Raw genomic sequence first — 21,859 nt, 5'->3', positions numbered from 1 at the left:
AGTTTATGTTGTGTATGCTTTAGTTGTTTATTCATTACTTACTAATCAGATTTTAAATTTGTATTGAAATATTAAATAAACATCTCTATAGTTTGTTCATGATGGTTTTGCTATCTAGAAAATTTTAATGTGATAGAAATAAATCACATTTCCAAAAACAGCGTATGGATATTTATATTAGTTAGATTATTTATCCTTGAGGACAGTTTTGTTTTTGTTTCATTTTGACTAACTTTTTTTGAATGTTTACAGTATACCTGGTACAGTGTTAAGTATTTTACATGTATTATCTCCTTTGGGAAAAAATCATAAAATTTTTATCAATCGGCAAAATTCTTATTTGCCACTTTTTGGTGGTGTTATGTAATGAATGTTTCTGATAAGAGTGAACTTTAGGAAAATGGTGATGTACAGTTGTTAGTAATATTTTTGAATTTTTGATTTTATTAAATTTGAAATACATTTTGATATCTTTACATTAAGCTTAATTCCTTTATAGTCTTAATTTGAATGGATATATATATATTTGTCTTTGTTAATTAATTGGACAGAGTATTGTGGGGCAAAATCAGTCAAAGGTAATGTTAAACAAAAGGAAGGTATCATTTCTTCTGATAAACACCTTAAATTGGCTTCTAAGTTGGAATACAGTTTGATTCACATGGAAGGTATTTTTTCTGCCTCTCCTTGGCCTTTCATTGAATACCTTTATATACACTCTAAATATTAGCAGATTAGATCAGTTCAGAATATTTTGAACTACTCGCAAGTGATATATTTTTTTTTCCTTTTTAAAATAGTACTTTATATTATTATGGTGCCTTACTTTCAGGGAAGTTTTTTTTTAAAGAATACTTTCATTAGAACACAAACATGTGAAAGTGCCTTTTACCTTATGAAGAAAACAATTGTGTGTATCCCAGAAGGTCTATTTTGTTAAAAACATTTGATTAGTTTAAGTAACAGAAAGGTTTTCTGTGTCGTTTTTGAGGTTAATGAAAATAAATGATAGAATGAGTTTTAACTTATAAAACTTTAAGAAAGCAAATCGAAAACTTCTGACAGATGAACAGAATGTTATTCCTATTTGTAGTTTAAAAACATTAATGCACATATGCTAGAAAAAGAATATGTATTCATAAATAGATAATAAAACTATTTAATATATATTTGAAAAACATCTTTGTAGAAAAGAACTTTTATTGTATAAAAATGCTTTGCTTCTAAACTATATTATAGAAAGAAAATTTTTTAAAAATTAGTTTTATTAAATCACAGGATTTAGTTTTCGCTTCATGGTTGCAAGACATTTCTGTTAGAGATGACCTCAGTCACAAGTAGCGTTTAGTTTTGTGAAGAAACATCTACAGTCATGCGCTGCATAACGATGTTTCGGTCAGTGATAGACCGCATATACAATGGTGGTCCCATAAGATTAGTACCGTAGAGCCTAGGTGTGTTGTAGGCTAAGCCATCTAGGTTTGTGTAAGTACACTCTATGATGTTCTCACATCAACAAAGTCACATAATGACGCATTGCTCAGAACGTAACTCCGTTGTTAAGGGACTCGTGACTGTATTTATTGTGCTCTAATTGGAAATGTATTACCTTACTTTGCATAAAGTTAGACTTTCAAGTTGCCTTAATATGGGGAATGTCAAATGAAAAAGTAAGACTGAATTTAAAACCAGCAGCTATAAAAGATTCTTTAGTATCCAAGTTGTTGGAAAATGTCAGTTATTTTGGTATAGAGACATTTTAATGTTCTGTATTTTTTAATACATTAAAGTCTGTTTGAAAATGTATTTTTTACTTTATGAGATGTTTAATGTGATATTTCTTAAGATTTCACGATATGCTATTTATTTTGCAGATATTAGCTTTAGTATGATAAGCAACCAAAAGCTTTTAAAAATGAGCATACCACCTTGTAAGGGGTCATTATAAATAATCTGCTTCTTGCTTTACATACAGGAAATTTTAAAGTGATTTAAAAGCTACCATCTATATAGATTTTTATAAATACATATTTTCTTATTTATTGGTAGCATTAATTTAAAAGTTTTTTAGGTTTATTCTAAAGTGCCTGTTATGTATTTCTAAGTTGCCAAAATTATATGCTAAAATATTGCAGAAGTTTCAGTTTTGTCATTTTTTTCCTGGTGTACATTAAGGATAGCTATTAAAAAAAAGTTTTCACACTGTAATTTATAAAAGCACAGTATGAATATGTCTTTCTCTCGAATATTTATGTTTGTAGATTAGAAGAACTGGCTGTGATTTGTGCTAATTATGGCATTCCACACATAGTCAACAATGCTTATGGACTGCAGTCTTCAAAGTGTATGCACCTCATTCAGCAGGTAAGAGAGTTTAAAAAGAGATGTCAAGAAAAAATAGATGTTAACATATTACAGGATTGTTACTTTTTTTTCCTTATAACCTAATACAATAAAAACAGTTATCTAGCACCCTCTACTTCATGGAGCATTAGAAGTTTGCACCCAGTATTCACTCAGTAAAAGTAATTATTCTTTGGTAGTATGGTGGTAGTTGGACTAGTAGCTTTGGTCAGAATCAACATAGAAATACTTCAGTAGTTTAGTTTTTAACTTTCTGAGAATGTTTCATTACCAGTATTCTCATTTTTCTAATGTACTAGATTATAGTACATTATGTAAATTTTTATGTAGATGTAGATTATATAGATTTTTAAAACTGTATTGATGATTTGTTCTATATTTAATATTTAAGGACTCACTCTACCTTATTATCCTAGACTGGAAATGACTTCATTTATAAACATTCTAGCATGTAACTATGGAGTTGGTAGGTTTTTTAGAAATTTTGTGATTTTGTTTTATTTTTATAAGCATCAACTAGATCCGGTCATCTGTTTTAAATTCTTATTTTGAAAATATGCTGGTATTTTCCATCCTACTCAGAATGAGAGTCACAGCCGTAGTCTGCAAGGCTTTGTGTATTCAGGTCTCTGCAGCTTCTCTGATTTCATTTCCTGGCGCTCTCCCTCTTACTTGCTATCTCCCGGCACACTTGTCTTCTCTCTGTTCCTCCATTGTGCCACATGTGCCACACCCCGGGCTTTTGCTCTCGCTCACCCCTCTCCCTGGTTGCTCTTCCAGAGAGTTGGGTGGCTTCTTACCTCACTTTCTTTAGGTCAATGAGACTTTCTCAGACACCCTATCTAAATAACACCTCCCTCTTCCTTGCCACCATTTTCTTATCCCTCTTTTCCTGTTTTACCATATCCATTGATTTTAAGGTGCACATTTTTCTACATTATAATGTCTCTGGAATTGGGATGTCTCACAGTCATTGGTGTCATATAACATTACTTGGCAATGTTTTTTCTTACCTAGTGGTATGTAACATAATGTTGCTTCTTAAAATTGACGGCCTCTTGCTCTTTTTCTCCATAGCACTTATTACCTCTTCATAGGTTAGGACACTACCTGGTACATAATTGACTCTTAATAACCAGTTACTGAAAAAAGTGGATAAATGAAGTATTATATTTACTTATAATGATTAATTATTCATACTGTATTAGGATATGGATAGATATCATCCACATATGAGTTATATAATTTGTGTGCATAATGATGTTAATCACATATTCGGTTTTGACATACATGTGATTGTGTTATGTGGACATAAGTTATTCACGGATTATCTGTGGCTTTCTCCAGCACAGTGGTGAGTGCTCCTTAGCCCAGTAGATCCTAACTAGTAAATTATTTTGTTTTATATCATTTTGAGTGCACTAATATCATCTCTAATATAAATGTGGTTTATATGAGATAGTAATAGCTGATTTGCTTAATTTCTTTACTCAGAGATTGTACCAGTTAGGATGTAATTGACTGCAAGTAGTGGGAACCCAAGGCAAATTGGCTCCAACAAGGGAAGAAATAGATTTGTTTACATAACATAAGAAGTCTAGGGGTGGAGTGGGTTGTAGGCGTGGTATATCAGGGTTTCTTAAAATCTTTGGAGGAAGACCATTTAGCATTTTCTTGATATCCTTTTCTATTATTCCTTAACTTTTTAAGGCTTCATCACAATTCTAAACTAGATTATGTCTAATTTGAATGGTAGCAGAGGAAAGTTGTACAATTCACTATGCTGGAAATCTTGAAAAACATTTTATTTCAGTGATCCATTTTTATTCCTTCTCCTCCTTTTCTTTTTCTCCTTCTCCTCTTTAATTTTTGCAGCCTCAATTCATTTAAAAGTCAAATACATCAGCATTACTGAAAGTTTAGAAAAATGAAGAAAGAGTCAAAGATCTTTCATAACCCTATTACCCTAACAAATACCCTTACTAATTGATGTATCTACTTTTTTCTCTTTTTATATACATTGCTTTTTACATGTTAATAGTCATTGTGTATATTTAATGTTAACGTCTTTAAACTTAGTGAAAAAAATAGATATAATTTTTAAACTAGATTATATTTCTTTACTCTCTACATGCCTACAGAGTTTTCATAATGATCATTTTAATAGTTCCTTAACATTTACTCATATATTATGTACTTAACCCAGAAGTGCTCAGTGTTTTAGTGCTCTCGATGTTATCTTTGAATACTAGAAATTTGGTGGCGTACTTGAAGAGATTAAGACTAAAAGAAAATGAGCTCCAAGATACAGTATGAAAGGTGCCCTTGGAGTTGTACATCACAAATACCCTGCTTTTTCATTACCTCTCTTCATTTGTGAGGTAGTTTCACTAAATTTTTAACCAGAAAATAACACTATAAGATGGGTGAATGAATTTTTTAAATCTAGCTATTGTATTATTGCAGATACTGTATTACTTTGTAAAATTGACATTTCTTAAAAAAAAAAGCAGTAGATAAACATTCTAATTTTCCCAAATTGGCCTTCACAAAGAAAGGTGGTGTCACTTTTAAAGGTGGTGCTTTAAACCGAATAAAGGCTTGAGTCTCATGGAGTGCTGTTTGCTGTTTCATGACATTCTAAAAAATTCAAGTTAACTTTAGTTCATCTCAGTAGTTCTTATTAGTAATAAATACTACTTACTGAGTACCCACCATGTGTCAGGCATCCTGCTAGACTTTTAAAGTTTATTAATTTAATTCTAACAATTTAAGGTATCCTTCCATTCTACAAATGAGGAAACAAACTCAGTGGGATTAAGTGACTTGCCCAAGTTCCCAAGCTACAGAATGGCCCGTCTAGTTCAGTGTGGCTCCAGAGCCCCATATTTTTGTCTAAAAAAACAAACTACTAAAACTGCCAATACTTTCTTGAGAGGGTAGTATTGTTAATAATCAAGCAATTGGTGAAGAAAGAGCTGGTACTAAAATGTTTCAGAATTCTTTTTTTTTTGTGTGTGTGTGAGGAAGATTAGCCCTGTGCTAACATCTGCCAATCCTCTTTTTTTGCTGAGGAAGACTGGCCCTGGGCCAATATCCGTGCCCATCCTCCTCCACTTTATATGGGACGCCACCACAGCATGGCTTGCCAAGTGGTGCGTCGATGCGTGCCCAGGATCTGAACCGGTGAACCCCGGGCTTCCGCAGCAGAGCACGCGCACTTAACCGCTTGTGCCACCGGGTCAGACCCCAGAATTCTTTTTTTTTTAAGGGTGATGACCCAGAATGACTTAATTCTAAGCATATGGAACATTCTAGTATGCACATGTACTCCCCAGGAAGTGAGCTTTGATGAACCTGTACTTCTGTTTATATACTAAACTGACTAATTTAGGAGACTCCTGAAATACGGATGTTACGAAAGATTAACGGAGGGGGATATGGTAGAGTTACAAAAATACGTGGGATTAATTATTTATATATTTAATATAAAAGAATGGGTTGTAAAGCTTCAAAGTGTGGGAAGCAGCAACTTTGCTTATTAAGAATTTGAGAGACGTAGGTGTTAATACTGCTTATTCACAGACTTAATTGTCAGTTCGTTCAACAAATATTTACAGAGTTCCCACTGATGCGCCAGGCACCAGGCTAGGTGCTGGGGGTACAGTAGTGAATAAAACAAAATCCTATCCTCCTGGAGCAGAAGCAGGCAGTAAACAATGTATATGACTGGTGTTGATTAACACTCTTGAATTTCGGGGGGTAGGGTGTCAGATTAGATGGAGTGATCTGGGAAGGCCTCTCCAAGAAGTAACATTTGAGCAGAGCCCTGAATGTGATGTGAAGGAGTGAGCCGTGCAGCTCTCTAGAGAGATTCCAGACAGAAGGTACAGCAGGTGCCAAGACTGTGAGGCAGGGGTGTGCTTGGAATGTGTGAGGAATAACAGGGAGGCCGGTGTGGCTAGACCAGGGCGATGAGGGCAGCAGTGGTAGTAAAGAGACTTGACATGTGTTAAGGATTTGGGATATTATTGTTGATGTGATTGTTAGCCATTGGAGGGTTTTGAGCAAGAGAGTGACATGTGATTTACATTTTTTTTTTTTTTTTTTTTTGTGAGGGAGATCAGCCCTGAGCTAACATCCGTGCTAATCCTCCTCTTTTTGCTGAGGAAGACCGGCTCTGAGCTAACATCTATTGCCAATCCTCCTCCTTTTTTTTCCCCCAAAGCCCCAGTAGATAGTTGTATGTTATAGTTGCACATCCTTCTAGTTGCTGTACGTGGGACGTGGCCTCAGCATGGCCGGAGAAGCGGTGCGTCGGTGCGTGCCCAGGATCCGAACCCGGGCCGCCAGTAGTGGAGCACGAGCACTTAACCGCTAAGCCACCGGGCCAGCCCGTGATTTACATTTTTAAACCGTCATTCTGGCTGCTCTGTGGGGAATAGACTGTAGGAAGGCAAGAGTGGAAGGCTGCTGCAGCAGCCCATGTAAAATATGTTGGTGGTTTGGGCCAGGGTGGTGGTTGTGAAGGTGGTAAGAATTGGTTGGATTCAGATATATTTTGAGAGTGGATCTTATGGAGTATGCTGATAAGAGAAAATGAGAATTCAGAGACTCCGAGGCTTTTGGCCTGAGTAGCTGGAAGAACAGAAATGCCGTAGGAATGGTATTTTATCTTTTAAACATGAGCTCTTCTTTCAGATTACCTCGGTGTTAGTCCTTGCTGTGTCATTGATTGCCTGAGTGACCTTCTATAAGGGGCTTTCACTGCCTGGACTTGAATCCCAGCTGTGTTGTTGACTACATTTCTGAGCTTTGGCAGGTCACTTTAATTTCATTGTGCCTTAATTTTCTCATCTGTAAAGTGACTGTTATACCAGCATCTACCTCATATGGTTATTGTGAGAGTTAAAAGAGTTAAGAGTGTAAAGTGCTTAAAACAGTGCCTGGTGCATAGTAAGTTCTCAGTAAATTCTGGCAGTAATTATTACGTGAACAGTTACCCGTATTATTCACTGCAACTATCCCCAGAACCTAGAACAATGTTGGAGAGATAAGTGCCCAAATATTTGTTCTATGAATAAATGAGTAAATGAATGAACTGGTAAATGGCAACCCTTTACTTCATAGAACATGCTGCTATGTTTCCTATTCTATTTAAGCCCTTCCATCCTTCTAGTGTTTTTGTCCTCTTCATTGATAGCCTCTGACTTCAGTGTGGGGAATGAGGTCATACACCATTCCTGAAATTGGGTCCAGCCTGTGTGTTCTCTTGCCACCAAGTGTGCTGCCCTTTTGGTGCTTTCTGTGTTTTAGTGATGAAGGGTTCTAGCAAAGTCGGTGCACTGGTTGTTCTGTTAGTACTCTTGCTCCCAATTTAGGTTCAGGTCTCTCTCACGAAGCCTTGGACAGTACTTAAATGTTAGTAAAAAGGCAACTCGCACTGTTCCACTTTATTTTTACGTGCTACTACTTGGCATGTTTTTCATTTATTTATTCTGTTAGTCTTATATGCTTCTCTTTATTTTCCTGTGATATGGTGAGATTTTTTCTGATCATAGTTTATGAGGAAATCAGAAAGAAGAGTAATGGGAAGGTTAAGATTTAACCATCATGTGATAGCCTCGGAGTAGTTGGCTCCCCTTCTCTGCTTTTGCTGCTTCTACCTGTTACCTGGGTCTGGTCTCTTAGATTAGGCCAGCTATCTGCTCCTTCTATTCTCCCTGAGATACAGATGTGGAAAGAAAGTGTGAAGATGAAGGTCAAATGTGCTTATAATATTAATAGGAATGTAGATTGTGAATACAGATTGAAAATCTGTGGCTGCAGATAAAGAAAAAAACCATCTTAGTTGAAATTTAGATAGTATCTTTTTAAGAGGAGAAAATTGAAGCACATTAGACAGAAGGTCATAGACTGTGTTGGAGGGGGACTAGAACCTAGTTTTACATTTCTAGTAAGTATTCAGTTTTTCACCATAATCTTAAGTTTTCACTTGAAGTTCATTTGCAGTGGAATGAGATCATCTAAGATTATAACATTAGGAACCATGAGTTATGTAGAAACATTGCCAAGAGTATACAAAAAAAATTTCCATTAGTTGATATTAGAAATAAAATTTTTCTTTTCTCTTTTGTTATGTGAGTGGTGATAGGAGCAGAGCTTATTGCTTAAAGTGGTCGTGCAGGTAGTAGATTATCCAGGCATGAAAGAGAGGCACTTACTTGTATAACTAATTGATTGGCAGCGTGGGTGGCTACAGTTCATTAGATTATGGTGGCCGCTCTTGAACTCACAGAGGGTGTTTAAGATTACTTAGTACTTGTAGGACTCACTGTGACATTTATTGTCAAATAGAAGATCACAGTTGAGAGGCATAGGAGGAATCCACTCTTAGCCAATTTTAAGGTGAAAAGCTCTGTTTCAGTATAGTTCCCACTTGAACTCACCCTGAAACCCTGCCTTCCTCAAAGGGTTGTTGTGAGGATGAAATGATCTGTGTGTGAAAGCGGGTTGTAAACTATAAAGTGCTCTTCCACAAATAAGGAGCAGCATTTAAAAACTCAGTTTAATATTTTATTGGCACTGTTACAAACAAAATAAAAATCTTTGATCTGTTCTTTATTTCCATACACCGTTTTAATGGTATTTATTTGTTAATAGCAGTTGTTGTCTGTTCTTCTAGAAACCAATATGTAATATACTACATGTTGTTTCGTTCTAGGGTGCTCGGGGTGGTAGAATAGACGCTTTTGTCCAGAGCTTGGATAAAAATTTTATGGTTCCAGTAGGTGGCGCTATAATTGCTGGCTTTAATGATTCCTTCATTCAGGAAATCAGCAAGATGTATCCAGGTAAATAGATCAGTTGATCTTCAGAAAAAGCAACTAAGAAACAAAAATCCATTTGTACTTAGGCTACTGTAATAAATCTTAATTTCCGAAGCTTTTTTTCCCTCTGGGATGTAACTTGTTCATCCTTATTTCAGGAAGAGCTTCAGCTTCACCTTCTTTAGATGTCCTTATTACGTTATTGTCACTTGGATCAAATGGCTATAAGAAGCTATTAAAAGAAAGAAAGGTAAGCTTTCCCTTTAGGTGTAAAATAATACACTTGACTGAAACAGTACTCCCAATTATTGGTGTTTTTGCCTGTTGGTTTGTCACTTTGGGAGTACAGTATGGTCCTAGGGGATGTGCTTTGATCTGGAACCACCCTAGGTGGTTTTCAGTTCATCATTGTCATCCTGTCTATCCGGATATTCTCAGGAATCTTGGACAGGTGATTTTTGGTTTTTTGAGAAATTCCTGCATCAGGGATTCTTATTAGTTCAGTAAAATTCAATTCATTTATCACTTAGAGATTCTTAAAGGACAGATGGACAAGTTTTTGCTTTTTAGTTTTTGGAACTCTGAAGACTTGTTTAGGTGTGAGATGTCAGTCGCAGGAGGAAGAACCAGGTCAGAAGTTGGCCGGCTATTCATTCTAAAATAGTAAATCCATCCCTTGCCATTATTGGAATGCTGAACTCATTGCTTATGTTGGCTATGAAAAGTGACATTCGTGCCTGAAAAATTGGACTTTGTCCCCAACGCTAAAAGCTAGCTTAATTCAAGACAATTCCAAAATTGTATTCAGAGACAGTGTTGGCAGGGCAGGTCAGGCTAAGATGTTTTATTCATTTCCTGCTTGGGAGAGCTAGAGGCCCCTGGTGTAGTTTTTGTATCTGTATGTCTTTCTAACACTTAGTAGCAATATTAATTGCTTAGATTTTAAAATAGTTCTTTACATATTTTAAAGTATTTTCATATATATTAATCTGACAGATTCTCTTAACAGCCTTATGAGTAAGTAATAGAAGTTTAAAAATGTTTGTGCTCTATTTTACCCTAGTCCTGCTCCCCCCGCTAATTCAGTCCATAGGAAAGTATTTGTTTACTTTTTATTGTGAGGATATCTCAAGATTTACATGATACAGGAAAAGATGTTCAACATCAATCATTAGGGAAATGCAAATTAAAACCACAAGAAGATACCACTACACACCTAGGCGAAGGGCTAATATTAAAAAAACTGACCATGCTAAATGCTGACAAAGATCTCAGGCGGGTAGAACTCTGAGACATTGCTGTTAGGAAGACAAAATGGTATAGCAACTTTGGAAAACACTTTGACAGTTTCTTACGAAGTTAAGCATATACTTACCATATAAACTAGCTGTCCCACTCCTAGCTATTTACTCAAGAGAAATAAAAATTTATGTCTGTACAAAAACCTATACATGAATGTTTATAGTGATTTTATCCATAATTACCAAACCGTGGATACAACTCAAATGTCCGTCATCTGGTGTATAAACAAACTGTGGTACATACATACTCAGCAATAAAAAGAAACAAACTACTGATATTTGCAGCAACTCTCAAATGCATTTGAGAGTCAATAATGACTCTCAAATGCATTATGCTAAATGAAATAAGCTAGACTCAAAAGGCTACATATTCTATGATTTTATTTATATGCCATCCTGGAAAAGGCAAAAAATATCAGGAAAGGAAAAAGATCAGTGGTTGTCAGAGGCTCAGGTCGGGGAGGGGACTAGTGGGGTGGTGAAATGTTCTGTATCTTGAGAATGGGAGTAGTTTCATGACTGTATGTGTTTGTCAAAATTCATAGAAGTGGACACCTAAAGAGCAGACATCTGAAATTTTACTATATGTAAATTATGCCTCAATAAACCAGACAAAAAATTTTTAAATGATTAGAATAAGACTCCAGTTTGGTAAACTCCAAAAAGTAATCATCGTGGTCATAGATTGTTAAAGCCAAGAGAAGACCTCAGCAAATCTTTCAAGGAACCTACTCCATATGACAGATGAAGACTGTTTATAGATGAGGAAGACTGTCATCTGTTTATATGACAGTTTAATTGTATCAGGTGCCAGTGGATCTTAGCTCTCCTGTAAGTAGTTGTTTCAATATAGGAAAGATATTTGAACTCACAGATTTTATGTTAGGTGAGTGTTGCTGTTATCCTTTTCATGGGAAATGGAGGGATAGAGAAGTAACATGTATGAGGTAAATTGAGGGACATAGATTTAAATCTAGGCAATTGGGCCTCTGATCCTCTATCTTGATCTCTAAACTCTACTGTTTTTTTTCTTTTATGGATACATAATCTTGCCTGGTAGCTATGTAGCTATCTTATATAGCTATAAATCTGAAGACTTAGGTCTGCTAATATCCAAAGGAGGCAAAAACAGTGAATAGATTTAGCTACCCTGGCCAAAAAAGCTCTGTTATATTTTAGAGAGGATATAAGCTACTGGCTTGTGCAGAAATCACTGTTGTTGGGGAGCTGCCTCTCCCCGACTCCACATGGTCCTGGTAGACTGTCAATCGCAGTGGCCCGTCCTCCTTTTTCAGGGTGGGCATATGATCTGGCTAGCCTGGTTTACATGTAGGCATGTGGAAACAAAGTCCTTCCAGCAGATTTGATAGATCGTTTAGAGATAGAGGTTCTGTTAATTTGCAGATAGTAAACTGTGAGGATGAGCGTTACGAAAGGACAAGCAGAATGTATGAGAGCATGTGTCGCCTAACCCAGCTGGGTCACATACCCCAACTCTGGGAGGGTCAGGGAAGGCCTCCCCGAGGAAGTGACGTCTAGAGCACTTCATAAAATTTGCTTTCCTTTAGGATAGATTCAGGTTCAGTAAGTCTGGAGTGGCGCTCAGACAACTGCGTTTTTAAGAAACCTCCCTGATGAATCTCATGCACACCCAAGTTTGAAACCCATTGTTTTGGGGCACACAAATCACTTGTATCTGTAACAGAAACTTGTAGAGGAAAGATATGTTATAGTATTTTAATATTTTACATAGGTAGATAATATTTTATGGAGTTTGAAATGGACTGCATAAATATCCCAAATATCAAAGCTTGAAAATATAATGTGTTGTCTATTTATTTCTGATCTTTTTAGTTGTCATAGTTATAGTCTTTTCTTATATTGTAGCTGCTTTTTAGATTATATTGATCACTCTGCAGTTTTGGGTAAAAAATTCATTTTTAAACTAAATAAATGGAATATTTAATAGCTCTGACCATAAGGCTATTACACAAAGTTTTAAATTAGACATTTAAAGAGTATACTTTATTATAGAGAGAGACTTTAAAAATTTTTATGTACTGTTATTATATCAAACAAGCATACTAGTATTTCCTGTTTTTGTTCTTCTTGAATTGAAACTGTAAATAATAATAGCTAATAATATTAAATATTTGCTATAATAAACTAATACAAGTCTTGAGTGATTTTGTAGTTAAAGTAATTTAACTAACAAAAGTAAATGGATTATTTGAGTGTACGCCCCTAAAAAGTTACCATCAGGTGTCTGAAATGAAACTTGGTTCTTGATTATGGGTAGTCTAGTAGACTAGTGTCCACCTTGGAGTTTGCCATTGATCCCTCTCTTCTTAGTGTCCTTTGCTTGATATATGCTAGATGCTCATCAGATGTTTGTTGAATGAACTAGGGGAACATATAGGTTCAGTGTTGTATAGTCATCTCTTGTTTTACACAGAAGAAGTATCTTTGTGGAAATTAGTCAGAAAGCAAATAATATTTTGATACTGACTTCCATTATGAATTAGATGTTCTTATAGAACTATTTCGCTATATGGATATAGTTGAAAACTTGTGAAAAGGAATGAGTTAAAATGGTGATTACCAGTTGTGTATAACAAGAACTATGCTTCTGGGAGTAGGACCTCCTCCCTAGCAGGTACTTCTCTTCCAAAGCACTTTTCTTACGTTAGGATTTTGGAATTGTTGATTTCATGGGTGTTCGTTTATCTTTTTGGAATCTAAGATTTTCTGTTATGCCATGGTTGTTCTGACTTGACTTTTAGGGTGTGACTTTAAAATTTCCAGCTATTTTTAGATGATTCCAAAGGTACATGCGTGTGTACATTTTGCTTAGCATGGATGAAAATCCAGCTGCTTTGAGAATGACCTGCAGGAATATGTAGGTCACCTGGTGAATGGATCCAACAGACAACCCAGCTCTGCTTTTCGTTTGGGACTTATTCTTTGTTAATCATTGGATAAATATTTTATGGGAGAAATTTTATGTTCTAGTGATGTTTGTGAATTGGATGGCTCCATCTCAGATGTCAAGAGGTAACTCTCTTTGTAACATCCAGAACTTTGTTCTTTTCCTTTTATCTAGGTAGAGTAGAGTGGAATAAACAGGGACAGGACAAGAATAGGATTCTAGCTACAGGGTATTAGCATGTGTCTATAGGAGTCCTGCTAGCTAGTGTTAGTTACTGTAACCTGAAAACTCTTTTAGGCTAAGGGAAAAGTAGGTGCATGGGGAACTAACGCTTTTATGAATGTCTGTTGTATGTCAGGAACTCTGCTAGGTTCTTTATGTTCATTATTTCATGTACTACTCAGAGCAAGTTTATGAGGTAGGTATTATCTTCACTTTACAGATGAAATTGAGGCTCGGAGAAGTTAAGTACTTACCCAGAGTCCACATATAAGTGCCAGACTGCCATTGAAACCCAGGTCTGTGTGATGCTGAAGCCTCTGTGCTTTCTGTCTTACCACGCTCTTCTCACTGCCTCCAGTCGCTCATCCAGCATTGAGGGAGTGCTGGCCCGTTCGGTGCCTAGCATTTGAACCATAAAAATGATCTCGTGACCCCATATTTTTATTTAGTGGAGGCGTGTAAAACCCCAAAGGCTCTAATGTATTAATTGGGTAAAATTCTTTGTATAGAATTTACTTAGAACAGAGGCTATCTGTAGTGGTAATCTTCCAAGTATTAAAAAGCTCATTTGAGAATTCTGTCATTGTAAGTGAATAAAAGGTTGCTCTTTAACAACTTCATTCAACAGGCAAGTCTTTGAAAAATGTGGGTGTCCTCCATAAACTATAATTGTGAATATGTAGCATAAATATTGTTTTTTTATTGGATTTGCTGCAGAAGTAAGGGACTCTCTTGTTTAAATGGACTTGCCTTTGAACTCTGGAAATTTAATCGTGATAGTTTATTGGTTCAGCTCTGGAGAAGCTGAGGTAAAGCCATTTTGCTCCAGCCAGAGCTATTTATATACCATCACTGAGAGCTCCTTTTTATATTTTTGGTGTTATTGTGTACTAAAAAAGGAGTGTTAAAAGAAAACTTAGGATTTGTTTTTATTCTGTGCCCTTATTCACCGCAATGATATTTTTAGAGGTTATTTCATCTAGCTATATCTCTTCAGCAAAGGCTTTATCTTTTTCACAGTAGAGCAGACAAGAACTCAGCTTGAAGCCATTCCTTGTCAAGCCTTCTTTTTTGAAGGGTGAAAGGATCAGAGAGAGTGGAACTCTGTTTGTGAATTGAGCCTCTTTGCCCTTAGCCCCTTCCTGATCAACACATCTGCTTCATTGAGGGAGAAATGACCGTGAATTTAACTGAAGAGGCCTTTAAGAAAAGGGGTTAAAATTTAAGAGACTATTTCTTTGAGTTTTTTTATGCAAAAAGAAAGATCAGTCTTAGAAGTCTATCCTCACTTCTGTTTTGTTTCTGGAGAAAACCATTATTCTGCTTAGCTTTCCCTTTAGAAGAGTGCTTTGCTGCGCAGGGCAGGCAAGATAATCATTCATTGTTGCAAATATCTGCTGAGTTGGACAAGTGCAGAAGAGGAGTGACAGCCGAATGGCTGTTCCAGTGGCTGGAATTTGTTAGCTGAAGCTTGGAGGACAAACTAACTTCTAAAAGAACATCAGACATATAACTTCAAACAGTGTCTTATACAAAGCTAAGTTTGGAAACATTAGTAGATTTGCAGCCCTAAAAGTAGAGTAGTTGAATCTCAACAAAAACGTTGGGTTTCAGACCTGGATATGGGGCCTCAGCGGAAGAGTTTGAAAGCAGTGCTTTAGCCTGTGATGCAAGGACTGCCTGGATCCTTTCAGCTGGCCACAGTCATAGAGAGCAGCATATTGCCTTTAGTACTGTTATCTTCAAATATGGACATCTATGTGCGTGGATACGTACCTACAGTCTGTTGTCCATCCACCATTTCATGTTATCATTGAAATATTAGACTACTTATGTTTCTCTTTTGACTTATTACCTACCTTATGAGACATATTGTAATAATATGTGAAGTTCTAGTTTTATCTCATCCTATAACATGAAACAGTATGTTTCAAAAAAGCATGTTACGTAAGACCTTTTTCTTTAAAATTTAGTGAATTATGCATGTCATTGGGTTATGGGGAGGGATAGGCTAAATGTTGGGCTTCATGACTGCAAATCAATTTGCAAGAGGCCGTATGAAAGATAATGCTTAATGTAATTCAATTTCTCTTCCATTAACATCTTGAACTATGGTGTAAAGTTTTGTATTTTTATTCTGGAAATATAGCTGACATTAGCAATCAGGTATACAGTTCAGTTTATGTCTAGTGAAGAGTCTTTTAAAATTAAGTTAAATACAGCACAAAAGACATAGAAAATCAATAATATTTCATTTCTTTTAAGTAAGATCTTTCTATATACATTTGCTTGGGGTGCTTATAAATTTCTCCCTTTATAGAAGTATTTTATAATAAATGTCAGTTATAGATTTAACTGTAGCAAAAAAATAGTGCAAGTTCTGTAGTACCTTTAATATATCAGATAAAAAACTGCTTAGCTAAGTGTTAGTGTAGGAAATACTGGTACAGTCTCCTAAATGATATTTTTTAAATGTAGTGATATTAATGGGAGAGCATTTAGGACCTTAATGTGTGCAATATTGGAGGATTCAGTATATTGTGCTTTAAGATGCTTACCTGTCATAACCTCATAACCCTTTACACAGAGTGGAGATACTATACATATTTGCAGATGGATGTGAACTTGACTCACAAATATTTTCTTTTTTGTCTAATTACTCCCATACTAGTGATTTATGAGATTTAGTTACCTTAATATTATGTTTATAGTCTAAAGATTTTTATCCTAATATTTGCTGCAGTTAAAACTGAATTCTAGTGCCATTGGTAAGTGATTGATAGAACTGGTTAAAACTAATGTGTTAAAGTATTAGAAATCGAACGCTGGGAAAATCTCAGTTTTTTAATAGCCATGGATGCATAAATAAATTTAAAAGCACCCACTAGGGGTGTTCCTAAGGAAACATTTCCTCTTTTTTGGAAATAGCTAAGTACAAATTTAGTAGTCTGTAAGTGTGACCACATTGGTGACTATGCTGGCAGCCATACTAGAGAAAATAGTATTTTAAATTGGTCCTCACCACTGAAGTAAGTTTTTTGTTGTTACTGTTGGGCAGAAAATGTAGGATTCTGTAAAAAGCATTTCTTGGCTATCAGATTTGTTTCTGCTTTTGAGAGGTTGATGAATTTGAGAGTAAGAGAGAATTAGACAGACAGATGCCGATTAAGACTTGGGTGTATAATATAAATGAAGAAAAATCAGCATCTAATATCTGAATTAAAATATGTGGCTGCTTTTTTCTTTTTTAAACAATACAGAGCATTTAAATTAGTGACCTAGTTACTTTATAATAGATGGAAATATATAAATGAAACCCAGGAATTTGACTCTTCATTAACACTGGTATGGTACTAAAAGATTGTGAATTGTTCTAGTTGCTGGAAAAACTCTTGATTTCTTTATTCCATTTAATTATCTTATTGTTTCACCTTCTAAAGTGAATATTGGAATATTAGTTTAAGGAGGAGGAGCCAGGAAATCTTTTTATGTCTAAGAAAAGATGCCTACAACAACTTTTTTTTTCTGTTTCTACAAGTGGTGATAAATAACATTTGCCTCCTTAAATATTTCTCCACACTTAGTGACAAAAGAGAAAGGCTTATCACATGTAAAAGTAACATTTACTCGTAGCTTTATTAGGTATGTTAAATGTGGGTGTTAACCCTGAATATAAAAAGAATCGATTTATTTTAGTGATCTAAGATTTCATAATTCTGACATGCTGAGAATTGGTCTTATAAATTATCCTAAAAATTTGAGAATGACGATTTAAAATTTTTTCAGGTCAGAATATAAAATGTACTGTGTTGACAGGGTAAGAATGTTTGTGGTCTTAAGGAGATTCACTAATAATTCATAAACTTGGTAGGAATTTTCCTCCTCTCTTCATCTTGACTAACAGAAGGTGGAGTTAGTCATCTGTGTGCTTTAGACATGAAAAAGCTACTCTGGGTCCCAGTGTGAGATCAGACCTTACCTTAGAGAAGAATGAAGCAGCTTTTGTTGCCTTTGAAGTTGAAGAAGTATCATTTCCTGCTGTCTCCACTGGGGTACTCTGTTGGCCCTTGGCTCTTTGGTGTATCTTTAGCATTTATATGTTTGACTATGGCTGGAGGAGGTCAGTGCAAAATGGGTTTATTCAGGGGCAGACTTATTTGGGCAGATTTTCGTTTCAGCACTTTTTTTTTTTTTTTTTTTTTTTTTGTGAGGAGATCAGCCCTGTGCTAACATCCGCCAATCCTCCTCTTTTTTTGCTGAGGAAGACGGCCCTGGGCTAACATCTGTGCCCATCTTCCTCCATTTTTTTTATATGGGACGCCGCCACAGCATGGCTTGCCAAGCAGTGCGTCGGTGCGCGCCCGGGATCCGAACCAGCGAACCCCGGGCCGCCGCAGCGGAGCGCGCGCACCCAACCGCTTGCGCCACCGGGCCGGCCCCTCATTTCAGCACTTTTTAAAGGGCTTACTAGGAGAAGAAAATACAACTTTAGGTCAACCAGTTGCCAACTTAATATATATTTGTGGGCCGGCCCCGTGGCTTAGCAGTTAAGTGCTCGTGCTCCGCTGCTGGCGGCCTGGGTTCAGATCCCGGGCGCGCACCGACGCACCACTTCTCCGGCCATGCTGAGGCTGCGTACCACATACAGCAACCAGAAGGATGTGCAGCTGTGACATACAACCATGTACTGGGGCTTTGGGGGAAAAAAATAAATAAATAAAATTATAATATATATTTGTATCTTCATTAAACTCCCACTTATATACATGTGTGCGTGAAATTTTATATTCGTAAAATATTTTTATTATATATACGTTGTTATTCAAATAAGATCGAGTCCAATTTTTAGTTTTTAGTTGCTATATTCTTTTAATTGAGTTAAAGAGTTTGTTAATTTTAAGTTTGTATGATTTAAAGGAAATACATTTTTAAACTACCTCTTCCTGAGTTACTTACATACTAGAAGCCTGGCACATTTTTCTTGGTGTTGGGAAAATAGTGGTAAAGAACACAATTCCCTGCTTTCAAGGAGTTTTTCCATTCTCGTAGGTCATCAGAGGCAGTGTTCATTTAATCAGGTAAATGAGATAGTTTCAGATTGTGGTAAGTACAGTGAAGGAACCAAAATAGGTAATGGTGTTGGAACGAGATTGAGAGTTGGGAGTGGGCCAAGTCGGAGAGCTGCTTTAAAGGGAGGTAATAAGGGTAATAAAATAAATAAATAATAAATAAGTAATAAAGTAAATAAAATAATTTAGTCTGTGACAAAAGGGACCATTCATGGAATGATCTGGGAGAAGAGCTTTCTGAGTGTGAAGGAAGCAGGCACAAAGGTTCTGATACTAGGATGAGCTGGCATGTTCAGCAGTTGGAAAGGAGGCTGATGTGGCTGGTGCCATAGTCATTCTGGGGAATGACAGTTGCTGAGTTGGGCCTGTTGGCTGGGCCAGATCATGTGGGGCCTTATAGATGAAGAGTTTAGTTTTCTTATACTTACAGGAGGAAGTCATTGGGAGGAACGTGATGTGATTTTTGCTTTAGGAGACCACTCTGGCCTCTGTGTGTAGAACAGATTGTAGAGGGGTGGAAAGGTAGGCAGCGAAATCATTTAGAATTTATTTCTGTGGTCCAGGGAAGAGGTTGATGACTGCTTGGACTAGAGCGGTAGCCCTGGAGGTCTGAAAAGAGAATGAAATTGTGGTAGATACATAGTCCCAAAGCAGGAAATGTGCTGGTTCTTGGCCTTCTTTGCCTAAATCCTGTGGTTTCTGATAATTATGGCAACTTTGAATCTTGCTATGTTGTGGTAAAGGAAAGAATTGCTCCTGGGGCACATGGATGAGTTAACTCACAGCACAGACTTCACACCTGTCAGATTTTGTCTTACTAAATCTGGCAAATTGCAGTAAGTAGTTATTTGATTTTCTTTAAATGTAACATTTTGTTGTTGCAGGAAATGTTTTCATATCTGTCCAACCAACTGAAGAAGCTGTCAGAAGCCTACAATGAAAGACTGTTGCATACACCTCACAATCCCATATCTTTAGGTAATTTTTTCTTTTAAAAAAAAAAATCAGTACTTCTGAACCATCCCCAGCAGGAAGCTGGTATTTCTAGAAACAGTATGAATTCTTTCTGGTTACAGTGATATTTCTAAATTCATTATAGTATTAACTTGTAAATTGAAAAAGTTTAGTTAGCCTTTAGAAATGCTTCAATGTATTTCTAAGATAAAACCTATATACGGAAAGAATCCAAATCAATATTAAGTATTATAGTGAATATAATGAATATACAGAAAATAATACTTTAACTCCTGCTTCTAACCAAAATAATTTGGTCACTAGTAAGAATTCTATATAAATGTGTAAAAATTTCTACCAGTTAACAAAACACTGTAATATTAGAAATTAAAGCTATTCTTATATTGTTTTTAATGCTATTATTGTTTGTTTTCTTGACTGTCTCTACGTTAGAGATATCTGTATTTATGATAATTTCATTGGTTTGTAAAACGACTATGTATTTTTGTCCTGTAGTACAAGAGCTACTAAACAGGATAATATAAATGTTGACTTTACGCGTTTAACTAACTTTCAGGCTTCATACTGATCGCTTTTAATTTGTGAATAGATGTAGTATAACATGTTTCGTATTTCATCTATATCTGAGTAAAGTAAGGAAAGAGTCATTTGTAACTGAAGCCTTTTTCTGGAATGAGCTTCCATGGAAAACCATTTGGCCACCAGTTATATATAAAACCCACCCCAATCAGTCCCTTGCTGGTTTATAATCTATGTAGGTGTTATAGAAGGTGATATGGTATGGTTTGAATCTCAATTCCACCATGTACTAGCCTCTAACCTCCTTTTCCCTATCTTTAAAATAGGGATAATGATCCCTCCCCTGCAAAATTGTTTAACAGTGGTTGAGATATATTTGTAAAGTATCTATTAAGGTGAGTCAGTTCTCAGGAAATGGTAGCTCATGGTGGTGGTATGAATAGAATATAGTTTACGTGTATAACCTCAGAAAGATAATTTCCATTTCCATATGCAGAAGTTGATCTTACTTAGTTTTATATATGTGCTGAAATATATCCCACATTCTCATTTTATAAGTTCTTAAAACATGGTTGAATTTGAATAAACTGTCATATTGATCATCCCATTGTCCCATCTATTTAATTGGAAAATTCACTCTTTGGAAGGGTAATTTGGAAATTCTGTTCTAATTCTGAGTATGTTAATTTATATTAACATATTTTTTGATATGCAAACAAATCCTTACTATAATTTATTAAGTGCATTAAAGTGAAATCATACCACTTGACAATAAAAAGTAATGTCTCCATGAAATAAGCCAGTCACAGAAAGGCAAATACTATATGATTCCATTTACATGAGGCACTTAGAGTAGTCAAAATCCTAGAGACAGGAAGTAGAATGGTGGTTGCCAGGGGCTGTGAAGGGAGGGGAGAATAGGGAGTTATTTTTTAATAGACACAGAGTTTTAGTTTTACAAGATGAAAAGTTAGGGGGATGGATGCACAACAATGTGAATGAATTTAATACCACTGAACTGTACACTTAAAAATGGTTAGGATGGTAAATTTTATATGTATTTTAACAGAATAGTAAAAAAATTGATGTCCCCATCATTAAGTGTTTGTATTTTGAGTGATTTTTGTGCTGGTGAACCAAGGCTCATTAGGATACTTTTTTCTTTTTCAGCTATGACACTTAAGACACTAGATGAGCACTGTGACAAAGCTGTCACTCAGCTTGGCTCCATGCTTTTTACCAGACAGGTTTCTGGAGCCAGGTAAGTATGTTTAAAAGAGGCTTGGATTTATTTGGCTTTTCAAAGTTAACTCTAATCAAGTACCTTTCCTTAACAATAGTCCCCTAAGTACACTCTGACCTACACCTGAGAATTCATCAGGGAGTAAAAGAATGATGAGGTAGAGATCTGTAAGGCCATTCATTATATGCCCACCTGTGGACTGCCTACACTTGAAATAGTCACAGAAAGATATGAACAGTGTTTGTTTTAATAGACATACAGAAACAAAGTTTCATTACCTCTCTGTACAAATTTTTGTCTTTATTTTCCTTTGTTATATAATTTTCAGTAGTGTCACATGATGGAGTTACAAATAAGTCATCTTCATTACTAAATTTAAGTGAAAATGTTTTTAACGAAAACACCAT

The 21,859-nt window shown here is 35.9% G+C and overlaps 1 protein-coding gene across 1 annotated transcript in view; it reads left to right on the top strand.

Moving 5' to 3' along the window:
* The window catches only part of SEPSECS (Sep (O-phosphoserine) tRNA:Sec (selenocysteine) tRNA synthase), a 35,273-nt gene that overhangs the window by 7,933 nt on the left and 5,481 nt on the right, over positions 1 to 21,859 (top strand). Inside the window, exons 6-10 of the mRNA XM_058546824.1 lie at positions 2,262 to 2,364; positions 9,089 to 9,218; positions 9,353 to 9,444; positions 19,600 to 19,693; positions 21,380 to 21,470. Coding sequence (XP_058402807.1) covers positions 2,262 to 2,364; positions 9,089 to 9,218; positions 9,353 to 9,444; positions 19,600 to 19,693; positions 21,380 to 21,470 — 510 coding nt within the window. The remainder of the gene's footprint in view (positions 1 to 2,261; positions 2,365 to 9,088; positions 9,219 to 9,352; positions 9,445 to 19,599; positions 19,694 to 21,379; positions 21,471 to 21,859) is intronic.

The sequence above is a fragment of the Diceros bicornis genome, chromosome 8 (assembly GCF_020826845.1).
Source record: "Diceros bicornis minor isolate mBicDic1 chromosome 8, mDicBic1.mat.cur, whole genome shotgun sequence".
NCBI lineage: Eukaryota > Metazoa > Chordata > Mammalia > Perissodactyla > Rhinocerotidae > Diceros > Diceros bicornis.
This window is presented reverse-complemented; position numbering and strand designations above follow the sequence as displayed.